Source organism: Gorilla gorilla, chromosome 6, assembly GCF_029281585.2.
Source record: "Gorilla gorilla gorilla isolate KB3781 chromosome 6, NHGRI_mGorGor1-v2.1_pri, whole genome shotgun sequence".
In the NCBI taxonomy this organism is placed as follows: domain Eukaryota; kingdom Metazoa; phylum Chordata; class Mammalia; order Primates; family Hominidae; genus Gorilla; species Gorilla gorilla.
The window spans coordinates 142,969,928-142,993,553 of NC_073230.2; the positions used below are offsets into that span (position 1 = coordinate 142,969,928).

General features: G+C 40.8%; 1 protein-coding gene across 2 annotated transcripts in view; it reads left to right on the forward strand.

The window, feature by feature from the left end:
* EXOC4 (exocyst complex component 4) overlaps positions 1 to 23,626 on the forward strand; it is an 804,715-nt gene that overhangs the window by 632,116 nt on the left and 148,973 nt on the right. Inside the window, exons 12-13 of one of the 2 annotated variants that reach the window (XM_063708773.1) lie at positions 1,614 to 1,750; positions 7,955 to 8,879. In XM_063708773.1, coding sequence (XP_063564843.1) covers positions 1,614 to 1,750; positions 7,955 to 8,054 — 237 coding nt within the window. In that variant the 3' untranslated portion in view covers positions 8,055 to 8,879. Of the gene's footprint in view, positions 1 to 1,613; positions 1,751 to 7,954; positions 8,880 to 23,626 lie in introns of those variants that run through there. The other variant, XM_019031456.4, reaches the window with a different exon arrangement.

Below are 23,626 nucleotides of genomic sequence, written 5' to 3' on the forward strand. Positions count from 1 at the left end.
GAATCAATTCCTGTCACTCACACACAAATACAGAGGAATGGGATTATGGATCAGGGTGAAGCTGCAGTGCTTTAATCTTAAAATCAATACAGAAAAGGAAGTTGAACTTGTGGGGATTCTATAGAGACTGTAATTTGGCTTCCTATGAGGTTTGCCTTATAGAATATAGCTGCTCCTTCCTTTTCACCTTCTGATTATTTTACTGGGGTGGGAAAAATGAGGGGAAGGGGAAAGATGACAAGAAACTTCTACCACCAAATCTTCTTGAATAAGCATGCAAGTGTAACTCGTAATTCAAGCTAATCCCCCATTGTGTTGAGAAGAGCTATACACCTTTGTTTATTCTTTTAGAAAATAATTAGCCAAAACCCTGTACCCCATAATCTGTATTTAAGCATAATAAAAATGCCTTTGATTTCTTCATAGTTCACTGTCAAGACTGGAAAAGTATTTTTTAAGCATACTTTTATGGCTAAGCTTACCATAGCCTATGTAATTTTCTATAAATACAAAATCAACAAACCAGTTATTGACCGAAGGATTCCAAGCTGCTCAGCCTGTGATTAATATTTACCCCAGTGTAATTCTGCTTCTTTTGAAAGAGGCATAAACTAATGGTTTAAACAACTCAGTCTTTTCTTAATAAAAAATTTAGAATTTGTTGACTATGCGTCTTTTTCAGATATAACACTGATTTGCTGCACAGTGCTGTCGGCATCTAGCTTTAAGATGGGCTTATTTTTCCTTTCAGATAGTTTTTTTAATTCAGTTTTAAAATATGTCTGAGTGTGTTTGGACCCTGTGCCTACAGTGGTGACAGCAATATGAAACACTGTAATCTCATGAGAAAATGCACTGTGGGCAGCAGAACTCCGGTCTGGCTCTGAGGCAGAATGGTATAGTTAGAAGAGCAAAGCCTGGAGCTCCTTCTTTGTTTATTTCATCTTTCTAAGCTTGTTTCCTCATCTTTAAACTGGGGGTGATTATAGGATACACCTGATAGGGGTGTTGAGAGGATTAAACAAAATAAAATATCCAAAGTGCTTATCATTGTACTTTGCACTTGTAAGAACCCTTTAAATGTTCATGATTATCATGATTATTATGTGAGTCTCAAGTGAGATAACATATGCTGTGTATGTGAAAACATTCTACAAGCTGTAAAACACAATACAAATGTTAGTTGTTATTCTGAATAGATTGATGGTTTTGAAACTTTTAAAATAAATCATGGAAGGTTTTTTCTTTGTGCTGCCTGTCATAGGTCCCTGATCTCAAAAAGCCTTGGAGTGATAAATCAGGCTCCAACTGAATATGCATTTTCTGTCTTAAAAGCCAGAGTTATCTTGTGAGTGTCAAGAATTCCATGATAGCGACTTGAAAATCCCTATTCTGTGTCCTTCCAGAGAAAACACTTGCTCAGGTCTTGGGAAGACCAGCGCTGTGTAAGATACTTATTTGGTTGTTGTTTTGAGTTCATATTTCAAAATGTCACATTCTTCCAGGAGAGCTCAGGTACCTTAAATTGTGACATACTTGGAGTTGTCCTTCCTTGTCCTACACATTACTTGACTACAGAAATCTCATATCCTCTCTTTGTTGTTCATTTCCAGAGCACAATCATTGTGGAGAAGACAGTTCAAGACCTCCTGAACCTGATGCATGACTTGAGTGCATATTCGGATCAATTCCTCAACATGGTGTGCGTGAAGCTCCAGGAGTACAAGGACACCTGCACTGCAGCTTACAGGTAGAGCTTCTGTTAGGGGCTAAGCAAAGTAACGTTTGAGCCTGATGGTGGTTCCAATTGGTGAAATTGCTTTAATAGCCTAATTTCCAAAAGGATCATCTCTGAGTTTGTCAAGAGATGAGAACATGCATCATGGAAATAGTCTCCTAGACCTTTGTGTAGTCAGACCAACAGAGAGAATGAAAGTGATGAAGGGACGCAGCCACTAGGACTACCAATGAGTGGCTCAGATTATGTGTCAGCCTTGATGTTCATGAAAACCTAGAATGATAAGATCATGTTCCTCAAGGGAATTCCAGATCTTGGTTAGTCTATCTTGTGGTTAAAAAGATCCTTAAAGTAGAGCAATTTGAAACTCTTAATAATCTTTAATAGTGTTTCTTTTTAATTAAAAATATATTATTCCTGATATTTAATTTCTAGCATTCCTACTGTCACAAAAGAACAGTTACCCCTGTTTTCAGCATCAGTAGCAATGAAAGACCATTGTTATGAACTTGAAAACCATTAGTTATCCCTCTGATTTCCTTCCTTAGGTTCAAAAAAATCTCTCTGGGCTTGTGGAAAAGATCATAGCAATTCTCTAAGAAAGCTAATAATGGGAACAAATTATGATCTGGTTCACAAGACATGAAACAATTAGGGAAGAAAAGAATGTATAATAAAATACTAAATTATATGTGATGTATAATGAAGGATAGATAGGTAAAGTGCGGTACATAATCAGGTGCTACTTGTACAGTATAGACTGTGAGGGCAGAAGGAACAAAAAACAAGAAAGAGAAAGGGTTGTAGTCGGGAATGGTTTTGCAGGTGAGGTATGTGCTGGACTGATGAAATTTACAGAGGTGGAGAGAAACATAAAGGCAGGGATGGAGGAAGCAATAAGACAGTCGCCCCCTATTTTATTTTATTTATTTTATTTATTTATTTATTCATTTCTTTTTTGAGAAGGAGTCTCGCTCTGTTGCCAGGCTGGAGTGCAATGGCGCAATCTTGGCTCACTGCAACCTCCGCCTCCCAGGTTCAAGCGATTCTCCTGCCTCATCCCCCTGAGTAGCTGGGACTACAGGCGCGCACCACCATGTCTGGCTATTTTTGTATTTTTAGTAGAGATGGAGTTTCACCATGTTGGCCAGGCTGGTCGCGAATTCCTAACCTCATGATCCGCCCACCTCCCAAAGTGCTGGGATTACAGGCGTGAGCCACCACACCCGGCCCAGTTGCCCACTATTTAAAGGGGACAATGAGGAGATAGTTTGACTGGAACAGAGTTCCTATTAGAATCTAGTAGGAGATAATGTTGAATAGGAAGATTAGGACCAACTAAAAAGGGGTCATAAAAAAATAAGATTCTGAAAATGTAGATGTTGGATAGCAGATATGGAATCATTGTAAGTGAGCAAGGAAGCAGTGTTTACGGAAGATGAATTTGGCAGAGGAATACAACATAGATTAATGCTTATCCTTCCTCATTCCAGCAACAAGAATGATCCACAGTTACACGGACAAATTAAACAACAACCATCTCATTGAGATGCAGTCCCAATAACCTTTTATGTTCAATAATTATTTATCAAAACTTATATTTAGGTTAAAATCATACATATACTTAACAATTATGTCAATTGGTTGTGTACTAAATAATAATTATAATGGCAATTCAAACAAAAGAAAGTTAAAATTTAGCCTTGTGGTAACAGAAAATTTAAAGTTTTTGGATTTTAATTTATACAGATAGTCTTTTGTAAAAAGCTACAATGGAATAATAAAATAATTTCAAGCATAAAAATATATTTCATTAGGGTAAATTCCAGTGAGGAAATGAAATAGAAATAATAATTCAAAGAGATAAAGGAAAAGCAAAAAATATCCAGCTGTTAAAGAAGAGCTTGTTCATATGTATTTTAAATGTATGATGGAGGATATCAAATCCCTATGGCATTGAGATTCTATTGGATACTTTTTTAAAATGTTTAATTGACAAATAATAATTATATAATGAGCACAATTGGATGTTCTGATATATGAATACATTATGAAATGATTACATTCAATCTGATTCACATATCCATTACCTCTCATACTTCTTTTTGTGTGTCTTTGTGCTGCAGACATTTAAAATCTACTCTCAGCATTTTGAAATATATATTACATTATTATTAATTATAGTGACCATGATGTTCAATCAGTCTCAAAATGGCATTCCTTCTAACTGAAACTTTGTATGGTTTGAGCAACATCTCCCCACCTCACCCCACACCCACCCCAATCCCCCAGCCCCCAGCCTCCAGCAACCGCTGTTCTACCCTCTACTTCTATAAGTTCAACATTTTTAGAGTCCCCATATAAGTGAAATCATGCAATATTTGTCTTTCTGTGCCCGGCCATTGGATACATTTAAAATAGTGATTTTTAACAGTGTCAGTCTTTACGGTATGCCAAAATTTATATCTTTTGCATCTATTTAAACGCATGCTAAAAAAATTAAATGTCCACTTAAAAAGGGAAGGAGAATATAGTTTTTCAAAATTATTTTAAAGGATACACCAATAACAATTGTGAAAGCCACTATTCTAGGTTAATTGCCTGAGATTGGAATTTCTGGGCCATAGAGTCTTGGATTTTCAGTTTTACAAAACCAGACTCCAAAGTGGTAGTACCAACGTCTCATCTACCAAAAGAGAATGGAATAAAATATTTTAACTATTAAAACTTAGGCCCGATGCAGTGGCTCACGCCTGTAATCTCAGCACTTTGAGAGGCCGAGGCGGGCGGATCACGAGGTCAGGAGATCGAGACCGTCCTGGTTAACACGGTGAAACCCCGTCTCTACTAAAAATACAACAAAAATTAGCCGGGCGTGGTGGCAGCGCCTGTAGTCCCAGCTACTCGGGAGGCTGAGGCAGGAGAATGGCATGAACCCGGGAGGCGGAGCTTGCAGTGAGCCGAGATCGCGCCACTGCACTCCAGCCTGGGCTACAGAGCAAGACTCTGTCTCAAAAAAAAAAAAAAAAAAAAAAAATAGTTCGAGACCAGCCTGGCCAACATGGTGAAAGCCCATCTCTACCAAAAGTACAAAAAATTAGCCAGGTGTGGTGGTGCACGCCTATAATCCCAGCTACTCGGGAGGCTGAGGCAGGAGAATTGCATGAACCTGGGAGGTAGAGGTTGCAGTGAGTTGAGATTGCACCCCTGCACTCCAGACTGGATGACAGAGTGAGGCTCCATCTCAAAAAATAAAAAATAAAAATAAAATTAAATATTAAAAAGTTTAAAATTTTTAAAATAATTGCATTTTAATAATATTACATTTTAAATTTATGTTTAACCTCCATTAAATTTAAAGCTTTTTTTTTTTAAGTAGGGCATGCCCTCTTTTTCTAGTAAGTTATCTGATTATGGGCACCCAATAACTTTCTCACAAATAATAATGTTGATAAATAGTAATTATAGTGGAGATGTTGCATAACCTGACCATGATAAGGTCAAGTTGTCTCTAGAATGTAAATCCCACTGATGGCCGTTTATATTGTATTATTGATGTTGTTGTCTTGAAAGACATGTTTTAAGTTCTTGTAGCTTTGCACCATATTCATCATGGGTGATTTTTTTTCCAATCATTTATGTTCCTGCCTCTCAAGATGTCAAGTGGCTGGAAGCCACTGCATCTGCAAAGCAGACTGATCATTGTTGAATAGTTTTCATATGGAAGTTTTCTCTTAGTTTGAAGTGATACTCTCCTGTCCATTGGACACAGTTCTTTTCTCTGAGTGATAACAAATCAGTTTAATCCTTTTATGAATGCCCTTGAAATATATGAAGATAGCTATCATAGTCCATTTAGTCTTGTTTTCCCTCCTTAAACTGAACATTCCCAGTTTCTGGTATGCCCTGGTCTGTGAACTATCTCAGTCATCTTTCTCCATTACCCATTAGCTTGGCAGTGTCCATCTTAAAAAGGAGTGCCCCAGAGTATACCCAGTGTTCCAGATGTACTCTTTTTTTTTTTTTTTTTTTTTTTTGAGACAGAGTCTTTTGCCAGAGCTGGAGTGCAGTGGCGCAATCTTGGCTCACTGCAGCCTCTGCCTCCCAGGTTCAAGTGATTCTCTTGCCTCAGCCTCCTGAGTAGCTGGGACTACAGGCACAAGCCACCATGCCCAACTATCTATTTACTTATTTAGTAGAGATGGAGTTTCACCATGTTGGCCAGGCTGGTCTCGATCGAATTCCTGGCCTCAAGCGATTCTCCCACCTCCTCGGCCTCACCAAGTGCCCAGATCCACTCTGGGTGTTGAGCAGCACCATCACTTTCCTTGTTCAGGACCCAGTGCTGGACACAATGCTTCTTAGTGTGTCCTATCATTGCATTTGTCAGGTATTTACTGAGCATTTACCAAGATGCTGTGAGGGTGTGTGGGGATAAAGAAATTAATCAGTCAAGATTCTACCTTTCATGTGCTCATATTCTTGGTGAAGAATAGAAAGGGAAATATGGGACAAAGAAATAGAAAGCGTGTATCCACAGCATTAATTCATGACAGAAAATATGGCAAGATAGGTAAAAACGCCTTGCTGTGGGAGGAAGAAATTACGAAGGAGGACAGGGAAGGCTTAGTGAAGGATATGAACTAGGCTTTGTGAAGAGTGAAGAGGAATTAGACAGAGGTTTGAAGAAGAGCACGAACAAGTGATAAATGTCTAGGATGTGGAAAGGAAAGCTTGGGTCAGACTGGAGGATCGCGAATGTCAGACTCAAGGAACTTTGCCTTTTTATATTAGGTAGCAAGGAGCCACTGAGTGGGTGTTAAGCATGGAGTGCCACGGGGACACCTGTGCTTTAGGGAAATTTTTCTGAGTTTTGTGTAAGATGGATTTGAAAAGCAAGAGTATAGAGATAGAGGGGAGAGAGACATTAAGTGCCTGAATTAGGGGACAGGGAAGGAAAATGGAGAGGAAGGAACAGATTAAGAGAGAGTAAAGAGGTAAACTTGATAAGACTTGGCCACTGATTGGCTATAGAAGAAGAAATACTGATTGAAATTAGTATTATCTTTTCTATGCTGTATTTGTGGTGATTTTTGTAAAACACAAATTCAGGATCTCACGTTTACCCATTAAATTTAATGTTATTTATTTATTTAGAGAGATTCTTGCTCTGTTGCCCAGGCTGGAGTGCAGTGGCACGATCTCAGCTCACTGCAGCCTCCGCCTCCCAGATTCACATGATTCTCCTGCCTCAGCCTCCCGAATAGCTGGGATTACAGGTGCCCACCAACACACCTGGCTAATTTTTGTAGTTTTAGTAGAGGCGGGGTTTCACCATGTTGGCCAGGCTGGTCTCAAACTCCTGACCTCAGGTGATCCACCCACCTCGGTCTCCCAAAGTCCTGGGATTACAGGCATAAGCCACCATGCCTGGCCAAATTTAATGTTATTTTTAAGTCACCATTTCAGCCTATTGAGATATTTTTGAATCTTCATTCTGTTATCAAAAAATCTTAGCTATTCCTGTAAGTTCCTTGTCTTCCTTGATTACATAAGCAATCTTTTTTTTATGCATGTCATTGAAAAAATGTCCCACAGCATAGGACTAAGTTGAGAATTGGGGAGCTGTACCTCCTGACACTTCCTTGTATGTTGACATCTGTATATTACTTAGTGCCTCAGGAGTTCATATGTTTTCCTAACTAGGAACCTGGGCTTTAGCTTAAGAGCAGGCCCTACAGCTTAAGTTTAAATGCCAGCTTTTCTACCTACTACTTATATGACACTGAAAAGCCCCTCAGCCTCTCTGCCTTGATTTCCTCATCTGCAAAAAGGTAATAATAGTCCTTTCCTCAAAGGGTTGTCTCAAAAAATGTCAGTCTTTTATAACTGGTTTTAGCAAAGTGATATGCTCCCCCAAAAATGATTTGCTGCTATTTTGATAATGATAATAATGGTAATGACAGTGATTGCCTTTACCAGTTCCCATGACAGTATTCCACATATTTCATAATCTGCCCTATAAAAGATTGATCGGGTTTCTTGCCGGTGTCTTCCCAGCCTGATTCTTTTAATGCAGCCAACCCTTCCTCATGTTGGCATGCAGGCCTGTTATGGACAATACTAGATATTTGTTCAAGAATCCTCCCATCCCTTTACTGTTAGGACCCACTTCTCCCAACTGAACGATTCCTTAAGAACTCTCTTCTTGGGCAGCTTTCAAATTACCTTTGGAAACAAGATCAAGATAACCAAGAGCCAAATTTACCACCGCCCCAGTCAGTTAGGAAAGGATCATGTGGCCTATTCTTCGTGAGATCCTCCTAGCTTCTAGTGAGTACCACTTTCTAATTATTCATGAACTATGTTTTAATTATCTGTTCAGAATTTTGCCTACAATTCCAAATTCACCTCATTTCTGTAATTTACATTGCTTTTCTTTTATGAACATCAGGGATTTGCTCCCAGGCATTTTCTCCTGTGTGTCAGGATACCTTCAAAATGATCAGCAGTGGTTCTGTGATTCCATGCTTTGAATTATTTCGGCATCACAAGATCCTTCCCTAAATTTGTTAAACCTCTCAGGAGTTTCTTTGATCTCAATAACCATTAACAAACACAGTGGATCACTGCATCTTTAAAACAATTTATTCACTTGGTTTCTAGAATTCCATTTATTCAACAAATGTTTATTGAGTGCTAGTACAAGAGTTTGTAGATATAACAGTGAACTAAGCAGATTAAATATCTGCTTTCATGGGGTTTATGTTCTGTTGTGAATGGGAGAGGGGAGATAGACAATAAATGAATGTAATACATAAACATAAAGAATTTCAGGGCCGGGCACAGTGGCTCACACCTGTAGTTCCAGCACTTTGGGAGGCCGAGGGCAGGCAGATCACCAGGTCAACAGATTGAGACCATCGTGGCCAACATGGTGAAACCCCGTCTCTGAAAACGCAAAAAAATTAGCCAGGTGTGTTGGCAGGTGCCTGTAGTCCCAACTACTCAGGAGGCTGAGGCAGGAGAATCGCTTGAACCCGGGAGGCAGAGGTTGCAGTGAGCCGAGATTGCGCCACTGCACTCCAGCCTGGCGACAGAATGAGACTCTGTCTCAAAAAAACAAAACAAAACAAAACAAAAAAAGAATTTTCGAAGATAGTAAGTACTGTGGAGAAAAGAAATGGAGTAAAGTAGATAGACTCAGGAGTGTGAGAGGAGCAGGTTGTAGTTTTAAATAGGATGCCCCAGGGAGGCTCTGTTGAGTTGAGCTTAGAGGAAAGGCTCCAAGGAGTTGAAAGAGTTTGACCAGCCATCTGGGAAGAGTGCACTGACACAGGGCAAAGGCCAGGAGGCAGGACGCTCTGGGACACTTCTAAGGAACAGCAAGGAAGCCAGCATGGTTGGAGTAAAGTGAGCGAGAGGAGGAAGGGTATTGAAGGATCACCAAGAGGGAATGGAGGTCTTGGTAAGCCACTCTAGGGATGCTGAGTACTACTCTGAGTGAAATGGGAAGCCATTACAAGGATTGTGCGTAGGAGCAGCATGATCTTACATATATTTTAAATTTTAAGGATTGAAAATAGGCTTTAGAGAGTCAAGGATGGAAGCAGTGAGACCACCTAAAGGCCAGAGTGGTAACCCAGGTGAGAAATGAAGACTCTTCGCACTGTTGGTAGCAGCAGAGATGGAGGGAACTGGGTGAACTCTGAATGTATTTGAAGGACCAACCAGCTGAATTCCCTGCCAGATTGAAGATAGGGTATGAGAGAAAGAAAGGTGTCAAAAATAACTCTCGGGATTTTATATTTGAACAGTGAAAAGATGGATGGAGTTGCCAGCTATTGTGACGGAGGATGCTGCAGGTCTAGGCAAGCAGATCAGTGCTTAAATTTGGAGTGTCTCTTAGCCATGTGGGGGAGGGAGTTGGACATATGCATCAAAACAGGAGAGGTCTGGCCTGGAGATAGATATTTGGCAGCCATCAACATATAAATAGTATAGCTAAATGGAATTTAAAACTATGGGACTAGATGAAATCTTCACAGGAGGGAGTATACTCATGGCAAAGAAGAGGACCGTGGACTTTATGAAGTTTGCAAGATGACGAGAAACCATCAAAGGACATTGACAAGCAGCAGCCAGTGAAGGAGGAGGAAAATCTAGAAAATGTAGTGTTGTAGTGTTGCCAGCATTAGAACTCAGCACGGACTGAGTGATAAATGTAAATGTTTTTGTGGAGTAGTAGGGATGAAAACTGGGCTGGTGTGGCCTTATAAAAGAGACTGGGAGTAGAGGAGGGGTAAATAGAGGCCAAACTTTTGCACTGAGTTTTGCGGCAAAGGCGAACAGAGAAATGGCATAGTGGCTGGAGAAATGAGGTCACAGGAAAGTTTTTTTGTTTTATGTGTTTTTTAAATCGAAGAAATAAGTACATATTTGTATTTGAAGAAAAGGACTTGGGAAGAATGAAAATTTGGTGATGTAAGAAAGAAAGGGGAAAATCCCTGAAATTATGTTTTTGGCCAGGGAAGTAGCGGTGGAGGAGGGGTGTGCAACTGGAGTGATTGGTTTAGGCGGGAACATGGATAGTTTTGCCTGCGCTGTCTGTCCGTTCTATAGGAATTGTGTTATTTCTCTGTCATTCATATTTTACCGCTTTGTCCAAACAGCAAACTCTATCTCCCTTGGACTACTACTCTGGAACACGGCCATTGCTTTGGTTTTTGACATATTCTGGTCATCAGGAGCATTTTGATTCCTTCCCGTAAGAAACTCTACTGCTGTGGCATCTCTGCTAGCCACAGTCTCTGAAATGGTGTCCACCTGTTGGTGCCCACTGTCACATCTCAGGGGATTATCTGGGAGGGATCTACCATAGTTGCTGAATGATGGACCTCGGTTAAATTTTTCTCAGGATTGGGAAAAGTATTCTTTGAGGCTTTGAAAGGGAATAAATAGAAAATCATCTTTCTGGTTGTTATACAACAATGCACACTCAAAGGCACAACACATGCCCCCACGGTGCTGTTGCTGCTGGTTAATCAGCGTATTCAGGTTTCTGGAGAAAGTGTTTTCTTATTGTATGACTCTGAAGATGCAAAGTGTCCTTACTTCCTCTCTTCCCATTTATTGCCCTCCCCCAGATTGGCACCTGCTGAGGACTAATTAGGGCAGTCCTAATTTGGACGGCCAAATCCTGATTACAGTGAGGGGAAAAACAGGAAATGTTCTAGTTTTGCTGCCAGCAAATGACTGACTTAAATAGAAAGCCATATACAATTCAAATGATCCAAAATGGTATAACACTGGGGAAGGAGGAAGGGAGCAGGAAGACATTGCACTCTGATTTTCTCCCATGTGATCCTCAGCAGATATCCTTCAGAGAAATCATCAAATCTAGAAACTCACAATGCCCTCTGCTGAGGGTTGGCTTGTTTTCCAAGCTTCCCATGAAAACCTGGGCAGCTCCTGGGAGCTTAGAGATCTCAGGAAAGGTGAAAAACATATCACCTTTCTATGAGTACCTCACTCTAGAGACAGACTGTGCCTCAGGTAATGTCAGGTTACATGCTTTGGATAAAGAGGGGTTTCCTAAAAAAGGGAAATGAGGGCTAGAAGTCTTTTCCCTAATTATCCACACCCCTTGGGGCTTAAAGGGAAACTCAGCCGTGAATTCTGTACTGCTCCTCATTAGGAATCAGGCACTTGGCCCATGAGTTGCCTACTTCCAAGCAGAGTGCTTCCCTCCCCTTGCCTGTCCTCTGTCCTGAGATCCAACCAGCAGCTCATGTGTCCCAAAATAATAATTTAAATATCGGAAATCGCAGTTTTGGGAAGTTTCTCTCTGTTCCGATTTACTATCAGTTCATTAATCAATTTTTTTTTCTTGGAGGTGGGGGATAAGGAGGCTCTCTGCCTTGTGTTGGGCCTGGCAGAGAATACAAATAAAACCTCTCCCCTAGTGTTAGAGGCTCAGTTGGTTTGAGTTGATTTAAGACATAAGCATGTTACCTTTAGCACACCCCTTTCACAACTTCAGAGAGGAGCTAGAACTCATGCTGGACATGAAGAAAGAGTGAGAGGAGGAGAAGCCTGCACTCGCTGATGGCAGACATCAGAGCTGGCACTGGGCTAGGCAGCTTGTTGACCCTTGGTATGCTCATTGAGGAAATTTCTACCAGACTGAACAGGACGAGCAAGCAGTGGAGCAGCATGGATGACCATGGTGCGTGGGAGAAAGGTTGAGAAATCACAGTGACTAGAGTGGACAGTGTGGTTGGGTAGAAACGGGCAGGAAAGGAGAAATTTCTTGTATTAGGTAAAAGAGTGCTTTCATAGGTCTTGGTAAGAAGGAGGACATGATCAAAGTGGTGTTTTATGATCTCACTGGCCCCATTGTGCTAAATAGCACAGACTAGACACTAGGGGATCTGGTGGCTTCTGAAGCCCTTCAGGTTTCCTGTGTAGCCAGAGGCCAGGGTCCTATAGGAATGAGACTCTCCTTGAGCTGGCCTTGGAGCTTTTGCCAACCTAACTTAACTTTGAACCTCAGAGTGAGAGACAGGACTAGCTGGATTTCTTGGCCGACTAAGAATCCCTAAGCCTTGCTGGGAAGGTGACTGCATCCACCTTTAAACATGGGGGCTTGCAACTTAGCTCACACCCGACCAATCAGGTAGTAAAGAGAGCTCACTAAAATGCTAATTAGGCAAAAACAGGAGGTAAAGAAATAGCCAATCATCTATTGCCTGAGAGCACAGCAGGAGGGACAATGATCAGGATATAAACCCAGGCATTCGAGCCGGCAACGGCTACCCTCTTTGGGTCCCCTCCCTTTGTATGGGAGCTCTGTTTTCACTCTATTAAATCTTGCAACTGCACTGTTCTGCTCTGTGTTTGTTACGGCTCGAGCTGAGCTTTCGCTTGCTGTCCATTACCGCTGTTTGCTGCCATCGCAGACCCGCCGCTGACTTCCATCCCTCCAGATCCGGCAGGGTGTCCACTGTGCTCCTGATTCACCAAGGTGCCCATTGCCACCCCCGATCAAGCTAAAGGCTTGCCATTGCTCCTGCACAGATAAGTGTCTGGGTTCGTCCTAATCAAGCTGAACACTAGTCACTGGGTTCCACGGTTCTCTTCTGTGACCCATGGCTTCTAATAGAACTATTACACTCACCGCACAGCCCAAGATTCCATTCCTTGGAATCTGTGAGGCCAAGAACCCCAGGTCAGAGAACACGAGGTTTGCCACCATCTTGGAAGTGGCCAGCCACCATCTTGGGAGCTCTGGGAGCAAGGACCCCTTGGTAACAAGAACGGCCAAGGGCGTATACCAGGGAAACCGTCTGCAAGCTCCAGCTTGTGATCTGTCTCTTGAAGCTATGTTATCTCCTAACACTGATATGTATTCATTTCTATTAAACATTAAATAAGTACCAAAAACATTATAAAATATACACAATATCTGTTTCATAGAGGGCATTCAGCAAGTGAGCTTTTATTGTGTGCTCCTATAATTTATTATGTGTAACTTTATGCTGGTATTTATTCCATTGTACTGTAATTTAGACTTTTAAAATATATTATTTCATTAGTTATTGGTTTAACTGTCTTTCTTTAAAAAAAAAATATTGTTTTTCAATTGTAGCTTCGCATCAAGGTTATTTGGGGAAACTTCAAAACATACATCCTGGGTTTTCCATACTAGTTCCACTGAGAGTTGGGCCCGGGCAAGTTTAGTTTAAAAATATCCTCAGTGATTCTCATGTGTTACTGGTTAGAAATCACTGGCCTGGGCCAGACAGGCAGGGTGGCTCACGCCTGTAATCTCAGCACTTTGGGTGGCCTAGGTGGGTGGATCACCTGAGGTCAGGAGTTCGAGACCAGCCTGGCCAACATGGTAAAACCCCGTCACTACTAAATATACAAAAATTAGCTGGGCATGGTGGCAGGTTCCTGTAATCCCATCTACTCAGGAGGCTGAGGCAGGAGAATCGCTTGAACCTGGGAGGCAGAGGTTGCAGTGAGGACTCGATCTGGAAAGAAAGAGAGAGAGAAGAAGGAGGAGGAGGAGGAAGAGGAGGAGGAAGAGGAAGAGAAGGAGAGAGAAAGAAGGAGGGGAAGGAGGGAGGGAGGGAGAAATCACTGCTCTGAACTCTTAGCTTCCAGAAGTTATTATCTCATTTTCCACACACCTGTCTGCAGTATCTTGCATGGTGTCTCTGTATAGGCCTTGCACTCTTGTTTTTTGATCAAGTGAATCCCTTCACTCAGCCTTTCCAGTACATATCAGTTGCCCTTCTGGCCAAATACAGATGCTGCCCACCTAACCAGTTGTCCTACAAATTCTGTAGCAAGCAGCCAGTCCTCATTTCTCCTACCCAACTCACTCTACCATAATCAGATAGGAGTCTGTTGCAGTGACCTTGACACAAAGTAACAAGGACCTAGACTGGAAAGAAAATACTCAGTAAAGTATTAATACATAGTCTCTGTGCAAGGGACTTTATAGTCACAGCTCATCTAGTCAGTCGCAACAATTCTGTTGAATTAGATTCTTTGCCTTTCAGATGAAGAAACAGAGGTTCAGAAAAGTTAATAACGTGGCAGAGGCCACAGAGCATAAAGTGGTAGTGCACATGTGAAAAGCACTAGCTCTGTCTCAGTCTTCAGCCCAAAGGAGAGGCAATGGAATTAAAGAGGAAATAGGAAACCTGAAAAATGCTTCACATGCTTTAGAGAGACAGTGTAATAACTAGGAAAATAGACTGCAGAACAGCGGGTCTGGGTTCATTTCAGGTTCTACCTTGCTAGTTGGCTGACCACCATCAAGTTCCCAGCCTTCTGTGCCTCTGTATTTCGCCTATCAAATGGAAGTAATAATAGTACCTACCACACAGGGTGATTGTGAGGATTAAAAGTTAATATATGCCAAATGCTCAGAAGAATGCATAGCTCATGGAAAAGGCTAAATTGTCAGCCAATACAATTATTTATTGTTGCTGCAATTGGTGTTTTGTATTATTGACTTTTAAATTAATTCATTGATGATATTATTGATATTCAATAATAAGACAGTACAAGAAAGTTTTTTAAATTTTTTTATTATCATACTTTAAGTTCTGGGCTACATGTTCAGAACATGCAAGTTTGTTACATCAGTATACACGTGCCATGGTGGTTTGCTGCACCCATCATCCTGTCATCTACATTAGGTATTTCTCCTAATGCTATCCTTCCCCTAGCCCCCTAACCCCCGACGGGCACCAGTGTGTCATGTTCCCCTCCGTGTGTCCATGTGTTCTCATTGTTCAACTCCCACTTATGAGTGAGAACATGCGGTGTGTGGTTCAGAAAGATATTTTTATGTTGTTTGTTATTTTCCTGGCGTTTTGTGCTTCAGTTATATCATTCATTCCTTCAATCTGTTACTCATTCAAAAATCAGTTATTAAGCACTTCTAGGAGCCAGCGTTATTCTAGGGCTAAAGGTGAAGAAGTGAATTGACTAGGTAAGGTCCTTGCTTTCATGGATTTTACACCTTAATGGAGGGAGCTAGATAATAATCAAGTGGAAATAAACAATAAATTTCTCATTAATAAGGATGATGTGATTAAAAAAAACAACAGGTTCAAGTGAGGAGAGTAGGTTCAGGGACGACGTCGCAGAGGATGTGGCATTTGAGCTCAGTTCTAAAGGATGAGAAGGAGCCACGTGGAAATGTGGGAAAGAGCACTCCAGGTGGAGAAAGGAGCAAGTCCGAAGATGGGAACTAGCTTGAATTCAGGTTAGTGAGCAAAGAGAATGAATACTGAGTGACATTAGACAGGTAGAGGGGTCGGATCATTTGGGTCATTTCTGGCTGCACATGAGAATCACATGGGAGCTTAAAACATAGCCAGACTGAGCCCCACTTCAGACTGTGAAACTGATGTATTTTTAAAATGCTTCCCAGGTGTTTTCATGTGCAGTCAGGATTAAGAACCATTGATAAAGGATCTTGAGGCTAGAGAATTTGAATTTTATTCTCAGTTCAATGGGAAGACATGCAAGGTTTAAATAGGGAGTCATCCGATCTGAGATCTGCTTATAAAGATCTTAATGATATTCAAACACAGACTATATTTAAATTTGCTTTATTATAAGAAAAATCTGAACACTGACGGTTGAGACAGATTTTTTTTTTTTTTTTTTTTTTTTTTTTTGAGGAGTTTTGCTCTTGTTGCCCAGGCTGGAATGCAGCGGCGTGACCTTGGCTCTCTGCAACCTCTGCCTCCCAGGTTCAAGCAATTCTCCTGCCTCAACCTCCCAAGTAACTGGGATCACAGGCATGTGCCACCACACTCAGCTAATTTTGTATTTTTAGTAGAGACAGGGTTTCGCCATGTTGGCCAGGCTGGTCTCAAACTCCTGACCTCAGGTGATCCACCCATCTCGACCTCCCAAAGTGCTGGGATTACAGGCGTCAACCACTGCGCCCAGCTGAGACAGATTTTATATGAATTCTTGGTCCACTTCCTGTGTTACAGTATAATTTTTTTCTTCTTGATCTTTTAAGTGTCAAACAGTTATGATCCTTCATATGAGAACTTGTCTATTTAAAGGTTGTTACTAAATTATCCCCAAGAGTTACCTTCTGTAAACTGTCATTCCAAAGCCTTTTTCCCTTGGTCCTCTTGGATGGTTTCTGTTTTCCATGGGCCTTCTCCAGAGTTATCAGAAGTTGTCATTCTCAGGTAGACATATACACTACCATAAAGCTCTCTGACCAGCATTGAGTATGGTGTCAAAGATGTTCTGATGTTTCTTTCCTCTTTTCCTATGTATCTTGCTCCATCTTAACTGACTTTTTGGTTTTGTTTTTGTGTTTGTTTTGTTTTATTTGGCAGCATAATACTATTATCTTTGCATCCCTAACTGTCATTATCACTTGTGTTGCTGGACATTTCACTGTGGTTTCGTCTGCTGCAGGTCCAGTCCTTCACAGTCTAAATTGGACGATGGCACTTTAATTTGGACCAGTCTTGTCCAAGGTTCATTTGTTGAGCTTGGCTCCTAGGTATTGAAGTATCTTGAAAGATTCAGTCTGGGAAAGTACACATCATGCCCTGGCTGTCACCAAACAATTGAATCCAGTTAGCCCCACCTGCACCTGGTTGTTTACCTAATGAAAGACTCAGCACCCCAGCTGTGTCCAGGGACCATGCACACTCGCACTTCCCAACTGTTCCAGAGAGGAAGCGGTACACATCAGAGCCAGGCGACACCAGCAGATGTTTTCTGAATGAAATTCACTCAGCTGTATCTCGAGGGTGGACCTTTCTCTTGGCAGCCTCATCACCTGTACCAAAAGGTACACCTATTTTCCTCTTCCTCTTGGGAACAGATACAAATAGTTACACAGTTGGCTCTGTCTGTGGCTCATTGAGCTGTGAATTAATGAGTACATTATGGTTCTGGTAGGGATGATTAACCTTGCTTCTCCTATGGAATAATTTTTGGACATGTAGCTCTCCTTTTTTGAGGCTATTTGGATATGTCCTGGAATTCTGTAACCCACATGATCTGGTTTATCAGAAAATCAAAAACAAATAAATGCAATTAGTCAGGGTGGACTTGCCACTTGAGTAAAAAATTTTCTTTAGGGTAATTGTTTATTGCTGATCAATGCCAGTATTTCAAATTAGAATATTTGGAATTACTTTTGGGATTGGTGTTCATTCCAAATGTACTAACATATTTATTGTTGAGGGCAGTATGTTAGTAGCCTTTTCATTCATTTGGATGACTGTTTTTTAATAAAATGGGATCGATGCATATTAGAGATAATGTAATCTTGAATTACTGAATTAATCCAGTCCTTTAAAAATATGTAAGTAAATAATGTGGGTACCTTTAATGTCATCCAACCTAACCTAATTTTTTTATTTCAGCTAATGCTAAAATGGAAAATTCTAGCCCTTCAGAATGTACGATACCATCTCACACCTACAAATCCAACTATTTCCTGAACCTGAGGGCAGATATGGGCCAGCATGGATGGGCTCAAAGACGTAGATGCTGACAAAATGAGTTGGGCTTGGGCTTCTCGCTCTGTGGAACAGAATTTGACCTGTAGTGTGGGTCTAAGAGGAATTGAACCACACAGCCAAGATTCTTTCTAGATATGAATGGTGAAATCTCCCACAGCCAAGATTCTTTCTAGATATGAATGGTGAAATCTCCCACAGCCAAGATTCTTTCTAGATATGAATGGTGAAATCTCCCACAGCCAAGATTCTTTCTAGATATGAATGGTGAAATCTCCCACAGCCAAGATTCTTTCTAGATATGAATGGTGAAATCTCCCACAGCCAAGATTCTTTCTAGATATGAATGGTGAAATCTCCCACAGCCAAGATTCTTTCTAGATATGAATGGTGAAATCTCCCACAGCCAAGATTCTTTCTAGATATGAATGGTGAAATCTCCCACAGCCAAGATTCTTTCTAGATATGAATGGTGAAATCTCCCACAGCCAAGATTCTTTCTAGATATGAATGGTGAAATCTCCCACAGCCAAGATTCTTTCTAGATATGAATGGTGAAATCTCCCACAGCCAAGATTCTTTCTAGATATGAATGGTGAAATTGAAATTTTGTATAATTTCCACATGTCACAAAATATTGTTCTTTTAGTTTTTTAAAAACCATTTTAAAATGTCAACACCATTGTTAGCTTACAGGACATACAAAGACAGCTGATGGGTAGGTTTGGCCCACAGGTCATGGTTTGCCCACCCCATTGTATTAGACAGAGTGCTAATTGGGAAGTTATGGATAAGTGCAAAAGGAGGGGTTTTGTTTGTTTTGTTTCCAAAGGGAGAGATCATTGTAGGCTGACGTAGTCAACAAATTCTTCACAGAGAAAGTGAGTTTTTGAGGAGACTTTCCAATAATAGGCCACCTAGGAATAAGCAGCGTAGAAGGGAAAGGCTTGTCAATAATCTCTCTTTGGTTCATTTGTTTTATGAGTCAGGACTATTTTACGTTGGGGTTTTTCAAAGAGGGACACACCTGTATTCATTACCTGATTTGTCTTGAATCCAGAGAGGCATGGTGAAGGGCATGGCACAGAGTGATCTTTGATTTGGTTAAATACCAAATGACTTGACAGCTCATCAAAGTTGTTTAGAGCAGAGAATAAAACGGAAACCATTAAGATGCTTTTAGTGTAATAAGTTATCTAGACTTTTGAAATTGAAGAGGGCTTCTTTTTATCTCTACTTCAGTTCTTATATGCCTTCCAAATACCAGGTATTGTGCTAGGCACTAGGGACACAAAAACTAAGAAGAAATCAGCTCTGTCCTCGTAGAACTCATCATCCAGTATGAGATTCCAGCTTGCAAAAAAGTGTAGTAGGACCAGTTAAAATAGAGGTTGGCAAACGCAAAGGTTGTGGCCCTTGAGTGCACATTTAAATCACATGGGAAACTCCAAAAATTTCTGTTGCTTGGGTCCCACAGCCCAGAGATTGTGATTTACTTGGTCTTGGGTATGGCTTGGGCATCTGGTTTTTTAAATAGCTTCCCCAAGTGATTCTAATCTTTAGTCAAGGTTGAAAACCTCTGGTATAGGGGTGATGAGGCACAAAAAAAGAGGACTCAGATGTACCAAGGGAGGAGCTGGGGCAATGCTTGACAAGTAGAGGCAAACAAGGAGGATGAGAAAAAGGCTTTCTAGGCCGAGATGACACACAGAAGCAGGAAATAATAGATCCCATTTGGAAAACTTTGGAATACTCATCATGGGTAGTGTGTTCAACCAGCATGGGCAAGAGATTGGCTAGGAATCGTGAACAGACACAAAGGAGGAAAAGAATAGCAGGAGATAAAGCTGAAAAGATAGATGTTCATGCCTTGCTAAGTCTAGCCTTGGTCTTACCTGGAATTAGAAGTCACTGAAGACTTGTAGGAAGGGTTATAACATGATTGGATTTGTAGTTTAGACAAATGACTCTTCTGACTGATGTGGTGAGTTGAACTGATGGTCTTGTAGCTGCAGGCGAGAAGCCCAGTTACAAGGTTACTGCCGAGTCCAGGTGAAAAAAGATGAGGGTTTAAATATAGGTTAATAGCAGTGAACCTGGACAGGAAATGACAGATTTATTAAGATATTAAGGAGGTAGAATTGGCAGGATGTGGTGACTGGGTAATTAGGATGACTCTGCATTCCTGAGTTGAATAACAGGATGGCTTGAATAGGGAACATTAGATGCTCAGTGGTAGAGAGAGAGAGAGAGAAGTAGTTAGTAAATTGAGTTCCTCTTGACTCATTTTAACTTGAAATGCAGATGGAACTTTCAAGTAGAGTTCTACAGTAAGCCTTTGGATATGCAGACTGGAAACTTAGAAGAGAGGGCTGCCCTAGAGATAATAATTTCAGAGTCATCAGAATATAGATGGTTCAAGTTGGGCAAGAAGATGAGACTGCCCAAGTCAGCAATGCAGAATTCTGTGGAACACAGCATTTAAAGTATGGATGGAGAAAAAGAGCCATCAGTTTGGCTAAGAAAAGTTAGGATGGTAGGTAAAGAATGTGATGCGGAAAGCAAAAGAATAGTATTTCAAGAAGAGAGTAATCAAAAGTGTTGGATGCTTTAGAATAGTCAAAGAGTGCGAAGAATGAAATAAAAAGTGCTCTTGGGTTGGTGGAGCAATTTCAGTGGAGTAATCGTTCTAGAACCCTGACTGCAGTTGATTTAAGACTGTATTTTGATTTCCTGTCAAAAGTTTGGTGCGAATAGATTTAAAAAGCCCTTTTCTTGTTTCTAACTTGTAGAAATTCTGGATAAAAAAATTATAACTTTAAAAGTATTTTAAATATGTAACCAAACTCAAAAGGATGAAAGAGAATTTTCCAGATGCCATGAATGAAAGAGGAATTAAAAGCCAGAAACAGACAAATGTGGAAGTTGAGTGGGCTACAGAGGTTTCAGGACCACATATAGAGGTCAAATAGAGGCTAGCATCTTGACATCTTCCAGGCAGGGAGGGAGCTTTATCTGTGCAGAAGTTATGCAAAGAACTGTTTCATTCATATTTCTTAGTTCATTCATGAATGGAACCAAGAAAACTTGGGACTTAAGAAGGAGCTACCCAACCTGGAGTAGAAAAGTAGCCCCTAAAAGAAATCAGAATCCCACACCTCATGTGATATATGCAAGTAAGAACTCAATTTGTACTCCCTGCATAGGGAGAAAAAGCCTTAAGCCAAAAATAAAAAATAAAAAAAAAAAGGAAAAAAAATTACAAACCTATTTGGAACCAGTGAAACTCATAGAACCCAGAAGAGGCAAATGCAGAGTACGTAACAGTGATACCTTGAAAGTTCTGGGCAAATGCAAGATTCCTACAGAGGATAAGTCCCATTGAAGTAGAGCTTCCAGAACAAAGTAGCAGACCACATGAGGAAATGCACCATCATGAGAAAAGAAGGCAAATGCAACAAACAGGACACTTGACATCTACAAGAACTACCAAGGAATATAAAGCCACTTCATAAAAGGAACTTAAAAATTGTGGATTTCTAAAACATTCAAGGAGATAAAGAAAAGAACAGATTCCATGATACAAGAGCAGGACAGTTTGGGAGGGAAAAGCCAGTAGATTTGTAAAAGAGGCAAATAGAAAATCTAGAAATGAAAAATATAATAACTGCAAATTTTTCAAAAAGCATTAGATGGGTTAAATCGTAAAGTAGACCTTGGAGAGAGATTTCATGAATGAGAGGTGAGACAGTGAAGTCAATTAATGCAGGTTGCTCCTTTGATGATTGCCTTTGAAGGAGAGGGAGCAGCTTTGTTAGACAGGAATGCAGGGAAGAGATTCATTCATTCATTCATTCATTCATTCATTCATTTTTAAAATAACAGAGGATTAGGGAATATATAGTGGAAAGAGTAAAAATACAGGAAAAAGGGGAGATAGGTCGGGGAGAAAAGATCCCCAAGAGCCTAACTAGAGGAATTACTGGAAATTAATGAGGATGAAACAGATTTGAACATATTTCTGTTGGGGGTAGGAGGACAAATATTTGAAAGTATGTAATTAGATCCCTTCCTTCTCTGTCAGATAAGAAGGATATGGGGGGTAAGCAATGAGGAGATACAGAAAGGGCAAATGTTTTTTAAAGAAATAGCTACTAAGATAAATGGGGAGATGAGCCTGATCAGAGACAGGTATAAAGAATGTCAGAGAACATTGAGGGGTACACCTGCAACAGAGTCTCTTATCTGAGGTGGTACCATGCTATAAGATTGCACCTAGCAATGCAAGTATAAGATTGTAAAAGTTAAATTGTTGGATTAGTCCATAAATACTGCAGAAAAGATGCAAGGAAATAACAAAAGAGGGAATAGAAAATAGTCATAAGAAAGTAATATGAGAGACTGGAGGGAAGAAGTTTCTGTAATCCAATTTTTGTGTCTCTGACCATGGTTACTATGAGAAAACATTTGCTTATAGTGAATTAGAAGAATTCTAGAATCTGTTTTCCTCCTGCCTCACCTTATTTCCCATGCAAGTGTGCCTTGAGCTCAAAACTTTAGAAGAATAAGAGAGCAAATAAATAGCTCTCTTATTTATTCTAGTTTATTTTAAAAGAACCAGGGTAATATTGTTCCCTACAACAGTGGTCCCCAACCTTTTTGGCACCAGGGACTGTGGTGATGTTTGGGGTGAGAAAAAGGGGATGGGATGGTTTCAGGATGTAACTGTTCCACCTCAGATCATAAGACATTAGTTAGTTTCTCGTAAGGAGCATGTGATCTAGATCCCTCGCGTGCGCGGTTCACAATAGAATTTGCGCTCCTGTGAGACTCTAATGCTACCGCTGATCTGGCAGGAGGTAGAGCTCAGGTAGTAACGCTCACTGGCCCGCTGCTCACCTCCTGCTGTGCCGCCCAGTTCCTAACAGGCCATGGACCAGGACCAGTCCGTGGCCCAGGGGTTGGGGACCCCTGCCCTACAACATGAAACTATGTTACCTTAAGTCAGTCTGTCATGAATCAAGGTTTGTAGGCTTCAACTTTTTGTTTTTGTTTTGTAGAGAAGGTCAATCTGTGTTGCCCAGGCCGGTCTTGAACTCCTGGCCTCAAGCAATCCTCCTGCCTCAGTCTGCCAAAGTGCTGCAGTCATAGATGTGAACCACTGCATCTGGCCTAGGCTTCACCTTCTTTTGTCTACAAACATGAATTGTCTGTTGGGTCAAGGAGGTATCATACATACATGCCATATATATTGTTTATCTGCAAGTGCATAATGCCCCCCCCAGAGTGACCCCTGTACCAAAAGAGATTCCTGCCTATGATGGGGGCAATCTCTTGGAGTCTTGGTCAGCCCCAGAGGAGAAGCCAGCTAATTGGCACTCCTTTCATAAATAAATGTCATTTCTGTCACCTAGTATTGCTGACGAGGATATTTAGATCGTTGAAATTAGTTATAGTGACACATGTTGAACCGAAAGAAAAGCTTTTTAATTAAGTCGAAATTGAACATTTAAGATGAATTTACAGGTACCATTCTGGTAAGAGCAGTGTTAATAGCTAACCCATGGGCCCTATTAAAAGACTTGAAGCCTGTCAGCTCTAGGTCACTAGTCAGAGCCCACTGGAGATGGCAGTAATCAAAGGCTTTTTCTGCCTGACAACTGGGGCTGAGGGTTTCTTAATGATGGTATATTGGCTGTGAAGAGAGGGGTGTCCATAATTCAAGCAATACCCTCAACTAGAACTAATTGATAGTTTAAACCAAGAAGTCCAGAGTACAACCTTTTGTAACACTTCCGTCACCTTTCAGGTACTAGTTATGTTGTCACTTAATAGCATTCTTTTACATGGTTATCCC